At 34.8% G+C, this 16,323-nt stretch overlaps 1 protein-coding gene across 1 annotated transcript in view; it reads left to right on the forward strand.

Moving 5' to 3' along the window:
• Positions 1-16,323, forward strand: part of LOC105302910 (vacuolar protein sorting-associated protein 13B) — a gene marked incomplete at its 5' end in the record, with an annotated part of 342,584 nt that overhangs the window by 222,527 nt on the left and 103,734 nt on the right. Inside the window, one exon of the mRNA XM_023521022.1 lies at positions 13,418-13,614. Within this exon, the coding sequence (XP_023376790.1) occupies positions 13,418-13,614 (197 nt within the window). The remainder of the gene's footprint in view (positions 1-13,417; positions 13,615-16,323) is intronic.

Below are 16,323 nucleotides of genomic sequence, written 5' to 3' on the forward strand. Positions count from 1 at the left end.
TTGCCAAAGTAAGCCCCTGCCTACTTATTCATTGTAGTCTGGGCTTTACCTACTGCTGTCATGATCTGTGTAGTGGATCTGTGAAGCCTACTGAATGAGCAAGCTAAAGACAAGGAGACCCTAACAATATTTCTGGTAAAAGGTTTGAACAAAGAGAGTAGCAGATGAATTAGTGGCTTATTCTACACTGGGTTTCATTAAAGGGAGGCAGGGAGTTACAAAGGTACACAAGCTGGAGTTCCATACACAAATATGCACAAATAACTACAACATAAGATAGTATTATTAAATGGCATAAGAATTAACCTATGAGTGTTTGGGGAGTTCAGAAGAGAAATCACTTTTAATTTGGATGATTAGACATTATTAGATTAGAGTTTGGGGAGCTGTTTGCTTTTCTGAGAGGCGAAGAACATAATTTTGCAATATGAATGAGATTTCAAGAGGCACTGAAGGAGACAAACTGATGGCAGCTAAAGGCGTATGTAGTAAAAAAGCGGGCGGTTAGTCTGGAGAGATAGGTAAGGGCTAGAATTGGGGTATAATTCCTTAAGAATGGTAATGGAATTTGCACACAGTTTCATTTTTACCACACTGAGATGTATTCCCCTAGGACACTTATTCAGAACACCAGAAGTTAACTAGGGTTACTGTACAGTACAGTCTGCCCTTTACTCATGGTTAGGCAGGCTTTCATTAAAATTTTCATACTTTTTCTTCTTTTTCCTTTCTATTATCTGCCTTTCATCAGTCTCTTTCCATCATACCTCCATCAGAGTCAGAACCACATGAGTCACTCTTGCCTACTTATTAGTAGCTCTACAAGATTTGGCGAAAAGTATGAAATTATGGACTTATGCTTTGAGAAGATGAACTCTTCCACTGATAAATAGTTAAACCACATTAATTTCTACTATAAAGACAGAAAAGTATGAAGTAATTAGTGAAAAAAATATTTTTTAAAGAGCACACTTTAAATTGTTTCTGACAACACCAGCTACTTAACTATTTATTATTTGCTTGTAAGTTCCACAAAGTTAGGAACCGTGTCTTTCTCTCTTGCTGACCATTGTATCCCCAAGTTGACCCCGCCATAGAAACAATAATATTTGGTGAATAAATTAAGTATAATTCATAGGCTAATTGATAACATTCTTATATATATACATTTATATATGTATGTGATCTATGTGGTACATATAAAATTATACATTAAATAAAATATAGATATTGTCAGAAATTGGGAAGGGTCTGTGTTTTACCCCATTTACAAGTTAACAACTTAGCTTGACACAGCCTCTTAGAGAGTATTGATAGAAAACATGGGCATGCTAATTCAGAGATGAAGGACAATTTATTACCTATAACAGAGTGTCTGCATAGTGTCAGTTCCCCAAGCCTCAGTTCCCTAAGAGAATATGAAGTGAGCCAGATGACACTTAGACACACAGTGAGTTACATTACAGGACAGGAACCCTGAACTTGGGAAAGCTGAATCTCTTATAAAAGGCAGTAGGCATGCCTGCCCTTTTCTCTGTAGGGAGACACTACCTCTGCTTTCTATAGCTTTCTGATGTATATATATATATATCCTTAAAAGATAGCCTAGAACAAAGACAATGCCTTTACCTCTAAGATGTGTGGAAATGTGATAGACCTGTGGAGAATTACCTCCCAACAGACACATACCTGAAAGGGCCTCTATCAGGGCAACACTTTTCGTCTAATCGAGGGATCCGCAAACTAAAACCTGCAGGCCAAATCCAGCCCCACCACCTGTTTTTGTAAATAAGATTTTGTTGGCACACAGACACACTCATTTAGGTACTATCTACATGCTACAGTAGGCAAAGTTAAGTATTTGCAATAGAGAATATACACACAAAGCCTCAAATGTTTGCTGTCTAGCCCTTTACAGAAAAAGCTTATTGACTTCGATCTAGTCTAAACATTTAACTTTATGACAAGGCTTTCTAAAATATGCCAGCTTGCTTTTTGTTCTAAAATATTTTCAGATTTTTAAGTTATTCTATAATTTCTATTGATTTCTTTCTAATTATTCAGGATTACTCTATCTGTACTATAGTTCTCTTTCTTATTATAAAGGGTTGTTAAGAGCTGTTATCAAAGATTACTGTATGTTGACGTTTTTTAATTTTAAAAACAGTCAGATAGCAAATTATCCCAGTATAAGTATTTGGTTTATGAGCAGTGCTTATTTGTCAGATCGCATATATTTGAAACCTTGCCACAACCAGGTAACTAAAATACAGGAGTCAGTGTAATGAGGTGAATGAGCTCCCTGGGTTCTAGAATCCAACAGTCCAGGCTCTATAACTTAGTATCATTGAGATCCCTGGCAAGTTGTTTAACCCTTCTGAGCTTTATTGTCTTCATCTACAAAATGGATATACTCTTACAACTTACCATTAGATTGAATAAAATAATGTAAATCTTGGCATATAGTATGCAGTTTAAAATATAAACTCTCTTCCTAAAATATAAACTTAAAAGCAAATTCTTTATTTATATATTACTTTAGAGTTGGAAAGAGCTCGAGTAATCTTATCCCATCTTCCTAATTTTTTATGGATAAAAAAATCGGGAACAGATTAGTTAAGTGACTTCAACTCAAGGTGACAAAACTATTTAGCAACTAAATCTAGATTAGAATTAAGCTCTTCCTGATTCCCAATTAGCGTTTGTTTTTTACAGTATGCCACATATGTGTGACTGTTTCATACAAATGAACAAAATACCTGAACAGTTAGAGATGAGACTAGAACATAATATTGAGTTTAAGGTTGCCCCTGCTCTAAGTTTTGACTCAGTTCATAATATATTTTTATTATTTCTCTTTAAGGAAAAATATTCTCTTGAAAGATGTCATATTATACACCTGCGTTTGCTTGAAACTTGGTAGCTTGATAAATTGATGAGATAACTGGGTCATATGTCAAGTTTTTGAAAACCAACCCAAACATAGATCTTAATAAAAGAATGTTACATATTTCCTTTTAAAGGCTAAAAAGCATTTCTCAGGGCTCTTAAATTACCATATTCTGATACCAAGGGAAAATAAAATCTGGACTTAGAGTCTTGTTTGTACTTAGAAGGTTTTCCGGACAGGAAGGCAGTCTTGATGCAATGCAGTAAGCCACAATACCAGTGGGGCATTACAGGTGAAAAATCTGCAGCTGTACCCCTTCACCACAATGTATTACAACTGTATGCTGGAATATTTCCTGTACAGAAATAGGGTTTGGTTAACTTTGTTTCCCAAGAGTAGATCACATTAAAATGTTATAAAATCATGATTTCCTGCATTTGAATACTTGTGGTTTCTCAACTGGTTCCAATATTTTAGGGTTTTTTTTTTTTTTTCAGTATGACTTCTATTAGTTGAAAATATATAGAAGCTTTCTTCTTCAAAATCAACTATAAAGCAGATACATATAAAAAGAAATAATACTATAAGCTGAAACATTTGAGATTGCAAACATTTGTATTTTATGTCATTGTTAAATGGTAGCTTTATACTTTGGAATAGATCCACAAAAAATTGACAAATGCTATTATCAGAATACATTTTATTTTTGATTATTAACTATTGAAAATTATCCCTACTCAATTGTATTTGTTCTGTGTAATGACTATGTTTTTCCTGTTATAAATAACTGATTATAAGAGATAGTCTTTATATTTAAAAGTACAGTTAAGTCCAATTGCAATCATAAATAGAAACCTCTTCTGTATTGTATAGAGGCAAAGCTGTGTTTTTTAGCTTATTACGTTTTGATGTTTATGTTGCTATTCATTTATCTCGATTTCTACATATACAGTCTGTTTCAGTCACCCATATTACAACTAATTCATGTTCAGACCTCACTTTCTGTATTTAACCTACCTACTCTCTTCCAGTCATCACCTAAAAACTCTTTAACCTACCTGCCTCTAATCTTTTCAGTTCGTCCTCCACTGGGGAATATATTTGGTCTTATCACCACCTTGACATTGTTATAAATACAGTATGTATTTTTACTTGGTCAATGACATAGAATAACTTTCTGTTAACAAAATAAGTTTCACAACAATTACACTTTCAAAAGTTATCAACTACATGTGTTCCAGTGTGAAGAGCCTTCTCTCTCACCGCTACCGGGAGTGAATGTCAGAAAGAAATCAAGGAAATTGATTAATTTTAAGGCTCCTTGAGGCAGAAGGTAACAGATAAACTTTTAAGCTAATTAAAAGGTAAAAAGGAAAAGTTGAAGAACAAGATGTCCACAGAGGCTTTGAAAAACTCCGGCAAATTTCTGGGTAACTAGAAGAACATGCACATGCATATGACTCTGCACTTGCCCTGGGCTCTGCACATGCTCAAGATTGACCAGAGAAGGCCCTACGCTGTCATCTCTGGCTGACCTTAAGTCTCTGCACAAGCAGGAAGGAAAAGCTAAAGCAGAGTTGAAGGCATGTCTCGATAGGCACGTGGAGCTCCTCGGCAAAGACTGGGGGCTTATTGGTCCCAGACCTTTAAGGAAATCTCTGTCTAATAATTAGCTGACCACTAAGCTCACTGAGTAGAAACTTCAGTAGGCATATGACAGAGAATACATACTTTTTAGAATTAGTCTATAATTGGCACTAAACAAACAAATAACTACAACAAATAGCAATAACAAGAAGCCCTAGGGAAGAGAATCTGATTTCCACAGTTGCCATTATTTATTATTAATATAATAGTAATATAGGTCATGTTATTTATTAATATAATAAAATGTTATAACCCTTAAAATGTTCATTTTCAAGAAAAAGTATGTGATATACAAAGAAATAAAGTATGGCCCATATATGGGAAAAAGAGCAGGCAGTAGAAACTGTACCTAAGATGCCCAGATGTTGCCCTTACTAGACAAAGACTTTAACCACCTATTTTAACTGTTTAAAGAATCTAAAGAATGCCATGTTTAAAGAACTAAAGAGAAATATGAGAACGATGTCTTACAAATAGAATATATCAATAAAAAGATAGAAATTGTAAAAAAGAAAGAACCAAATAGAAATCCTAGAGTTGAAAAATGTAACTGAAATGAAATAGTCACTAAAGGGCCTCAACAGCAGATTTGAACAGGCAAGAGAAAGAATCAGTAACCTTAAAGATAGGTTAATTAAGATTATTGAGTCTGAAGAACAGAAAGAAAAAAGAATGAGGACAAATGAACAGAGCCTCAGAGACCTGTGGAATACCCCATGAAGGTATGGGAATCCTAGAAGGAGAGGAGAGGTAGGGGAAGAAAGAATATTTGAAGGAATAATGGCTGAACACTTCCCAAATTTAATGAAAAACATTAGTCTCTACATCCAAGAAGCTCATTGAACTCCAAATAGAAGAAACTCAGAGATTTGCACACCAAATACAAACTGTCAAAACAAAACCTTGAATGCAACTAGAGAGAAATGACTCATATATCATATATAAGGAATACGCAGTAAGATTAACAGCTGGTTTCTCATCAGCAAAAATAGAGGCCAGAGGCAGAGATAACATATTCAAAGTGCTGAATAGACTGCTAAGGAGAAAGAAATTGCCCAGTTAAGTAACTATAAATGACTGGGATAAATGGTAAAGATCAAAATATATTCCACATTTAGATTTCTTCCTAAGAATCCACTTTAAAGAAACTGACTCTGGAAATTGTAAATTATGGTCTATTTTTATCCTTTAATCTGAAGATAGTTTAAAGAGCAGAGAATTTATAGCCAAAATGTCTGCCACTTATTAAATGTGTAATCTTGAACATATTACCTAACTTCTCTGAACTACAGTTAACCTATCTGTAAAATGAGAATAATATTATTCTCACTAAGATAATGTATAAGAAAAGCCTTTGTAAATTGTAAAGTTCTATTCACAAGGTAGTTTCTTCTGCCACAGCTGCCAGTATTATTATTACTGCTACTACCAAAAACACGGATGATGATAGGAAAGCTGCTATTTTTCCCCTTATTGTAATCACCTGTTGACTTGGCATCCTGAGAAATCTGGAAATGTGATGGGAGGAATGATAAAGATGGCACCTTCTACTATAGCCAGGCTTTAATGACTTAGTCCTGAATGGAAACTCCAGCTTTTGACTCACTAACCAGACCTACACAGCCAGTTACCTCTATTTTGTCATAATATATAAAGGAAAGGACAAGTAAAGTAGACCCACAGACTACATCACTTGCTAGATCTCTGCCTCTACCTAACAGATCTTTATTGTGCACATAAATGCAGGGATAACATGTCACCTATATTCTGTTCCTAGGTTGCTTGGTGGGACTGAGCAAAGGGGTAATGGCCCAGCTTCAGCAGCTCCTGCACAAAGAAATCAGAGCTATTTATCTATGAGGACAGATGGGCAGTTGCAACCCTGCTAATAGTCTTGGCAGCACTATTAAGTAATAAAAACAAATTAAATGCCAAAATAGTCTTTGTACCAAAAATATTTTTAAATCACACATGCAAATCTTCCCAAATTAGCCATCAAATGGAAACAAACTGTGGAACAACATTTAAATGCAAAAATACATGTGCTCTTACCAACTGGCAGATATACAACCTAAAATATACTCATATGCAAAGACCACATATGCTTAGAGTACAGTTTATTATGTATGGCTGGCTAATTTTTTAGGTCCTGTCAAATAACGCATAGGAAAACAAAATGTAATAAAAAAATATATATAATCTTGACAGTCATTTGAAATGTACCATGTGTTACATGCGGAATGTTTTCCAGTGAAACCAATTTACTTGTTCCCACTTCCCATGACTCAGTACTAGATATTCAGGCTTTCTAAACTATTTTTTGGCAACCAGACTTTCTTGGAAGAGTCATCTTTCCTTCAAGTTACTCAGTTCGGGCATTAATAATAAATCCTCAGTTATAGATATGTAAGTAAAGATCATTCACATCATCTCTTCTAAACCTAAAAGCACATAATAAAGTTATTTTAAATAAATCATGCAAAGAGCCTAGAGTTATTCTTGAGAATAATTAATTGCTGCCATATGAAGCATGATATGACTACATTAGATTCTTAATTTAATTATGTTACTGCTAACCTAGCGATTAGCTGGCTAGGCAATGTCAGCTTCTAACTGAAAAGCAAAGGAAGATTCATGAGCTAATGGAAAGTTAGTTAAAAGTGGGTGTGATTGCAAAATTTGGAGGGAGGTATCAGTATATAAAACAAAACCTTTTTAGAATACAAGACTGTTAGAGAAGGTAAGATTGTTATCTTTTCAGCGCCCAGCTTCACTGATTCATTTAAAAACTATTTATTAAACATACAGCATGAATCAGATTCTGTGTTCTGAGTTTATTAGAGAAATAGCTGGAGTTCCTTAGGACTACTCGTCCGAGAACACACGGAATGCAAGCCAAGCCTCAGGAAGAAGTAGCTACTTCTGGAACAGCTACCATTGCCTTTAAATCAGGACTCAGGTCCACATGTACCTCGCTTCCCTCTTTTCTAGTCTCTACCCCAACTATAAGATTAATCTCCTCCATCTAGATACTGATTTGTCCTTACCTACCTCCTTCCTCCTCTACTTTCCCGAGCCCTTCCGCTGAGCCCTCTGGAACACCTGCTCTGTGATTAGTGAACTCCACTAAACCTCGACCTATTCTTTAAGCATTTCCCCTACTCCTTTATCTTAAATGAAAGATTGCTATACCCTGGGACTCTCTGCACCATTGTAACCCTCTGAGATGAAAGCTGTTTAGTCTCTCAATTCCTCAAGGTCAGGACATGAAATGTTCTTGCTCAACAATGTCCCTTGCCTTTACTCTTCTACTGTCCTTGAAAATCTTCTTGCTTCTTTGAGACTCACTCCATCACTTACATCATCCTCATCCCTCTTTGTTGTTGCATCTACTAACTTTTTGATCACTCTCCCTCATTGTCAGAAGTCCTTGGCCCATGGCTTCCAGCCTTCTTTACTGCCGTGTAAACATCCATGTAAACGATGCAACCAAACCCCAGCTCAATCTCCTCATTCTAGTGACATTCTAGATGTTCTCCACTCCGTTCTAACTACTCATTCTAACACAAACCCTGAACCTTGTCATCATCCAAAAGTGCTCTGCCTCCTAAATCATTCATTCCAGCACCCTAATATCCCTTACAGTTTCACAGTCTCTCTAGCCCGCTTAATCAACAAGCCCCACTATAGTCATTCATTAAACTATGTATTAACCAATAGTTCTCTGCTTTCTCCTATCCATCATCTTACTCTGTTTTCATATCCCATTTTAACCAGTTTACATTCTTAATTCATTTTTAAACACCCTCTTGCAAATAAATACCCTAAACTTTGTTGCTCTCTGTCCTCTGGTACACTCTCTTGACAAAAATCTAGGGCTGGATGAACCTATAGCTATGTATCAACACAAATAACGCCGCCCCCCCCCACCCCGCCCCGAATAGCCAACTTCATACTCAAGATTTCCACGTGGGTGGCTCATTGGTGCATCCAATTCAATTTGTCTAAAAATGAACTCATAATCTTCCCTCCTCTATCCCACATATACCACAAACCTACTCTTCAGTGAGACAGATCAGTCTTACCCATCCCGGTAAATGACATCAGCATCCATACATTGGCCTGGGCTAAAAACTGGGAGTATTCTTGACACCTTCCTCTTCTCATATCGAAATCAGTCAACAAGTTTATATGTCCCAAGACTCTCTCACATACCACTCTACTGCCATCAACCACGTGCTAAGCTATATACATTTTTAGCTTAGATCATTACATTAGCCTCTTAATTGGTCTTTTCACATCCATGCTTAACCCTTTTTAATCCTAACACAGTAATTGATACACAGTACCAGAAGCTGTTAAAAACATAAACTGGCTGCATTAACTTCTTTGCTTCAAAGATATTCCATTGACATGAAGATAAAGTCTAAAATCCTTAATGTGGCCTAAAAACAATATAGTTTTTGTCACCTATATTTCACCAATGAGGGAACTGAGGCTTAGAGTCATTAAATAAGTTGCTCAGGATCTCAGAGCAGTGATTTAAGTGGCAGGGCTATGATTTTATACCAGTAAGATTTTTTTATGATGGAAAAATAGGAAAATACAAAGATTATATCTCCGTGGTTTATAAATTTATGGCTCAATATATATTTGAATGGACAATTGACTAAAATTACCTTTAAGATGCTAATCGTACTCAGTGTTATTAGCTTTTCTTTTGAAATTTTGAAGACAAATATTCTTATAATGGGAAAAGAGGTTAATATGAGACTTTTGCAAATGCACTTATAGGCGTACAAGTAAAAATTTTTCAACAAAAGTTTCATTTGGCGTGAATTTATTAATTCTCTTTTATTAACCAAGGAAAATAGAGTGTATAAAGGAAAATCCTGACAAACACATAACTGACATATTTTGAGACATATTTCTTTAGTAGTTTTCTATTGTTTTTTTAATTGTCAGAGTAGCCTGGAATGTTCCAGTTGAAGTATGTAACCACAGAGCCTTCCTCACACAGAGTTGTGAACTAAATAAAGTTTTTTCTTTGGTTTTCCTCCAAATCTCTCCTTTTGAATTCTCACAATCCCTCCTTCTCTAAGCACCAGTGTTGGTATAGTCCACTTTCATTGCCCTTAAACAGCCTAATGGCTTCCCACAGTGGCTCCTAACATGAATTGCCTTATATAATGTACCTATTCCAACCATCGCCTTGTATATCAAAACTTTCTAGGACTCTTTCCTTAAGGCCCGACTTTGCTTTCCATATGACAGCTAATTTTCATAAGCTATTGTATATTAATTTTAATGGAGAACTTATAGAGACAAAACCAGCAACAAGTATTTTTTTCAGTTTCCTGTGTGACCTCACTACCAAAATGATGACTTTAAACTTTACATTCTATTACTTGTTTTTAAAAATAGGTACATTAAATATGCTTTTTAAAACTCATTTGCCTTCTTCCACTGAGATTCTTATATTCTTATACATATGTCTTACCCCACTTCTCACATCTTATCCACATCTAGCTATGGGTGCCCTAAGCTAAAATGACTAGCGGTCACTGGCAGACCAGGAAGGAGATAAGCAAGTCATAGGCAACATGAAGGGGCACATTTTAATAGATGTACAGCAGAAAAGTGTGTTGTACTGTGATTACAATGATTCCTAAACATCCAGGTTCAAGGTTTATTATTTTCTTCCAAGTCCAATCCATTGTTAAGAAATCTAACAAACAAGACTCTTAATTATAACCTACCTAAATCAGATAATACCACCCACGCTTCAGAAGTGTTCTTTGAGCATGAGAAGGGTAAATAATTAGTAGCTAATGTTTCTTAGCTTTTACTATGTGGCATTAAATGAGATACTTTGTCTCATTTAATCCTCACACCAATTCATGAGAGTAGTTCTGTAATTATCTCCTTTTTAGAAATATCAAAATGGATGTTAAAAATTAATTTACCCAAGATTGCAGAGGTAATGGATCTAGAATTTGAATCCCATTAGGTCTGACTCTAAAGTTCATACTTTTATCTTCTGTACTTCTGTGTGGAGAATTTTTAATGTGTCAGAAAATGGGCTGAATCACCCAGTACATGATTCACCCATTCATTCATTCATGAATTATTCATTCATTCCTTCAGCAGTCCTTTTTGAACATTCACTTCATAGTCTTTGCCAGGTGCTGTGAAAATCCAAAGCTTAGCCAATTGGGAATCATTCCCTCAAGGATGTGTCTACCAGGGAAGATGTCATGTATAGAAATAACTGTAACATGAGGTATACAGTGATAAGAGCCATGAAGCAGATTCTCATTTTAAAAAACTATTGGAGTTCAGAAAAGGGAGAAGATTTTTCATCTGGAGGTGAAAAGGCTAAAAGAAGGTGGTATTTTATTTGAATCTTGATAGATAGAAAGGATTTAAACATGAGACAATGAGAAACCAGGGAGTCTTGTGGGTATTTTAGCCTGAGACAGTATATAGGAACAAAGACCCAGAGAGGGGAAAGTTAAATAAAATGTGTCATAGGAAGGAAGAAAAGAGAGAATTTCAGAAAATGGGGCCTAAAAGTAGACTATAGATACGTTACTTGTCCTTGTCACTGACCAGAACATACGCCGTTAGCCTCTTATGCATAGCCATTCTGTTCTCGTTTCTTCCATCTAGCATCTCTCCACACATGATGCTCAAGTTCCTATTTAACAAAAAGAAACTTTGTTATAGGTGGAGGGTAAAAGTTATTTCATTAAAAGATTAAGAATCATTTAATAGCAAAGAAGGTTAAGGAGAAATGTATTCATTCGGGAAGCTTTTATTAAGATACTATTATGTCCCAAAACCTGTTAGATGATATGAGTATTTTTTTAAATAACGTGCTGTTTTTTTCCTCAAGGATCTCAGTGTCAACTAAAGGAGACAAAGATGTAAATAAGGAATGCAAAGTATAATGAGTTCTATGATAGAGGAGTATATTAGATATAGAAGTAACATAAGAGAAACAGTGATCAGTTCTGGGGATGGTAATTAAGGGAATATTTCCAAAAGAAGAAACACATCTGATCCGTCTTTTTTTTTTTTTTTTTTAAGACAAATGGGATCAACCCACATGTTCTATTTTAAAACTTAATTTTTTTAAGTTAGAAGTATATCTTGGACGTCTGTTGTGTTAGTATACATAGATATTCCTTATTCGTTTTAGTGGTTATAATCCACTGATTACATGTTATGTTGAGAGTAACTTCAAGCTATTATGATATGTATTTAATAGATCTACATATCATAATTAATCCCCTATTGATGGGTATTTGTTTCCAATTTCTCACTAATACACACAGTACTGAAGTAAATATACACACACGCATTGGTATCTTTGTAAAACAAATTCTTAGATTTATACTTCCAAGCATGTAATAGATATTACCAAATTACCCTCGAAAATGTTGGGTAGAAATGCTTTTTCCCATACCTCTACAGGAATGGGAAGTTTCAGTCTTTTAAAACTGCCTGAATAATAAATAAAAATACGTTATTGTTTTAATTTAATTTTCTTTAAGTACTAGTGAAGTTGAATATCTTTTCATGCTGACGGGCTGGTTATATTTTTTTCTGTGAACTAATTGCTATCAGAGTCTGGGAGTTTTACCTGTGCAAGCTTATAAATTTGCCTGTCACTGTTTGACGGATCCTGGCAGGAGACATAGATTCTTGGGTCAGAAACAAGGACCATTGTTGCTTATGGCATTGACAGCAGCACGAGCATCATGTTTGCACTGGTTTCTCTTGCCCCCAAGTCCAAAGACGGTGATTGCAGTGGAGCCCCCAGGTGGATTCTGTGCATGGACTAGATATGTGACACAACCAAGGAATGTGGAGCTTGTCAAATCCACCTCTTTTAAAACGAGTCTGCTCTGTCCTGGAGAGAGAGTGCCTCATCCCTCAAGATTTCTCTCTGCAAACACAACCTGAGAAATGGCCCCAGTTAACAGCTTCCAGAGCTTTCTATCCTTTGCATGCCTAGTAAGAACATGCAGGGACATTCAAGGCCCTGGCCTATTGCTTCTTCCAATAATTGCCTTTGCTTATTTTTCTATGTTCTTACTACTTATCATTTTCTCATTGATCTATAAGAGCTCTCTGCTGTCACAACAATTATTCCTATATCTGTCATTGACTTACCTTTCTTATTCTAGTTCATTTTTTAAAATTGGTTTTATCAGTTGTAGTGTGGTTTATTTTTACATCCATGAGTTTCATGAGTTTCATGTCATACATGGAAAAAAAGGATGCCAAAAAATATCAACTGATTTTTTTCTCTTTTACTTTTGATTGTTAGCCTTTAACATTTCGATCCTTTTGGAATTTCATTTCATACAGAAATGATGTAGGGACCCACTTTGGTTTTACCAAATGGCTAGCCAGTTGTTGCAACCTCATCTCCCATCTTTTCCCTACTTGTTTGAGATGGCACCTTCATTACATATTAATATTTATCTGTACTTACATCTTATACTATTTTTATTCTATTCTTTCATTTATTTGTATATTACTACTCCAACCTTATCTTTTAATTACTATAGCTTTAGAATACACTTAATGCCTGGTAGAATTTTTTCCCCATTTTCTCTTTTATTTAAAAACTTTCTTGGCTGTTTTCACATATTATTTTTTGAATGTGTCACTTAAAATAAAATAGGTAAACCAGATGAATAGAAAATATTCATTCTAGAGAAACTCTAAACTACTGTCTTTTACAGCCTTATCTCTTTTTTAAAGTCTTACTAATGTGATTTTTATGAAGGTTTAGTTCGCATTTCAACAAATATGGAAGCATAGCCTCTATTTGCAATCCCTAAAATCTTCTTTATTTTAATATAGATTCCTTGTAGTTTGGAATACTGGGATGAACTCCAGAAGACTTTTGTCACATTTCAAGAATTTTATCTATCCGAAAGCAAAGTTTGTGAACTGCCGTTGCCAGATATCAATCTTGTGAATGACCAGAAGAAACTGGTATCCTCAGATCTTTGGAGAATTGTCTTGAACGGCAGTCAAAATGGAGCTGATGACCAAAGGTAACTAAGTGAAAAATGAAATAATGACATTAAACTAGGAAGCAGTTGTCAAATTATCTAGTGACCCTCACTTAGCTGTATCTCAGCTCTCTAGTAGCTGCATCTGTCTGAACTACAGATGAGAACCAGGAAGCAAGATAGAAGCTGATGCTTCAAAGTCTGTATACTAAAAGTCCTATTTTACTCATAACACAGTCAGTAAGCCCTTATTAAGAATCTCTTCCTTAAATGTAAAAAGAAAAAGTACAAAAAAACTACAAAAAAAATCTAGTCATTCTGAACCAAAAAATATAAAGGGAAAAGAGCCATACACACCTCAGTAGACTCTTAATTATACAGTAATCAATATATGTAATGATAACCCTGGGGCATTGAAAGAAAACCTAAATAAATTGAATTGTCTCCTTCTAAAAAGATAAATTTTAGAAATAGTTCCTTTTTAAGTGGTTCGAAAAAATAACTTTAAAAGACAATCTTCTAGACATAAGAAAAACTTGGCCAAACAAAATAACTCATGCCCAAAGGATTTCAGATAGCCAGAGCTTTATCCAGCTCTAGAATCTGTTTGGACATAATGAGACTCTAGAGTTGTAGACTCCAGGTATTCCAGATCATGTCCCCAGAACTTCCTGTGTCACACCTCCTTCAGGAAGGGCTAGGTTGTCCCCGTTTCCAGTGTTTGCCTTCTTAATACATCCAATAAATTAAAGTAGAGAAAAAATGGTTTCAGCAACTTGTTTTTCAGCACTTTCTGTCCATGTGTTCATAAAAGAAAAAAGAGAGACTACATCACATCAGTCGAACAGTTGATTTGCAGGGCCTATGACCATCTTGCTGTCCGTCACTTTCAGTATTCTACCTTCCAGTTCTCCTGGTGAATTGGCTTTAGCATTATCTTATTCCTTTTATGTAATCCCGCCTTTTTTACCCCCAAACAACATCTGACACTAACAGAAAGGAAAAAGAATCCACCATCCCAACTCCCTGCAAATTAACTGTTTTCTCTTTTCTATGTTACCTTTATTTTTGCCCATTACTATATGTCTTTACAAGATTATAATTGTAGCATACTATTTGGTATTCTGATTTCTACTTTATATTATATATAGCTGTGAGTGCTTTTTTAAAAATAATAATGTATGTTTATTGAAGCGCATTTGGGAAATAAAGAAAATAACACCATGCATAATCATATCACCATGAGATAACCTCTATTAACATTTTAATCAATGGCCTCACAGTCTTTTTCATTGGTTACTTTGTATGCTTAATAATAATATGTTTTATACTTTATATATTTTATTTCTAGGTCATTTGGGCTCTTCAAATATAATTATCTTCCTAGTATGTTACTTAGTAATATAAAATTAGTGACAGTGTATTAGGGGAGTGGGATCTTGATTTTATCTGTGTAATGCAGCAATAAAAAGAACACCCATCCTGTGAGAAGTTAGCAGATAGCTAAAAAGATTGCCTAATCTAAGTATAAGTTACCTAGTCAGAAACCAGGAAGCCTCAGAAAATAGAGCTTGGGTAATGAGATTGATTTTTAAAAATCTAAGTCTCACTAATAGCATCAAGTTAGAAATCACTTCTTGATTCTAATTACAAAAGAATGCATTTTCATTATTGAAAGAAGTATTTTAGACAAGGTTAATCCCTCTGAATCTGAAACATTCATAAAAATTACTTTTGTGGTAAGCTTAGCACTACAGAATGTGGAAACTTTAAGGAATGAAAATGTATGCAGACAATCAAATTCAGGCAATTTTCACCAAGCTTTTGGCACTATAAGCACAGATCTTTTGTCCTCACGTGGGATTTTTCAATTTACCTAATATTTCACAATTGATCTTTAAGTTGTTTGAAATTAACCGTTTTTCAGGTAGAAGTTGATGTTAATGAATTAAATTTAAAGAGTTGGTTTTAAAGTCAACATAATTAAATGCTATTAAGACATTTTTCAAAATGGACATTAAATTTCATTTAGTTTCTAGAAATAAAACATCAGTGCTTTGATAATATGTCAACATTTCATGCAGAAAGAAATTGCTACAGTTGGGGCTAGTATATTCTGTCACAAGTTATCGAGAACGGGACAAAAACTTGTCACTTTTATCATTAGAGTTTGTCTTATCTTAAGTAGTATTTTCATTGGTTTGAGAAGGATGTGCATCAGACTGTTGTACATTCCTGGAAGAAAGTTCATAAAAATACTCCCATGAAACTTAATTTTTTTTTAAAGCATTTTATCCACGTGTGTCATAAAGTTGCAGGAATGTAGGCCGCTCAGTGGTAATCACTGTATGTGTGTAAATAGAAGCACTAGTTAGTGGAGAATTTCATGTTAGAAGATTTGGGTTTAAGGCCTGGCTCCATCACCAATGACCTATATGACCTTGAGAAACTAACATCTAATTCCTAAGTTGAGGCCTTAAGTACTGAATGGGAGCTCACCAGCCCGAGAGGTGGCCGGTAGCCTTCAACAAAGGACTAGAGACAAAAGATTCAATCTCTTAAGTCCTATGCTGTTTATCCTATACGGATATATTATATTTAATTCAATCACCGTATTTGTATCTTTTCACCATCTTTAATGGTTTACTTGATCATATGAAAATGAATGATTGGTAATAATTTTTTTTCTTTTTTTATCTTTAATTAAGTTTATTGGGGTAACATTGGTTAATACAATTATATAATTTTCAG

The sequence above is a fragment of the Pteropus vampyrus genome, unplaced genomic scaffold (genome assembly GCF_000151845.1).
Source record: "Pteropus vampyrus isolate Shadow unplaced genomic scaffold, Pvam_2.0 Scaffold287, whole genome shotgun sequence".
Classification (NCBI taxonomy): Eukaryota; Metazoa; Chordata; class Mammalia; order Chiroptera; family Pteropodidae; genus Pteropus; species Pteropus vampyrus.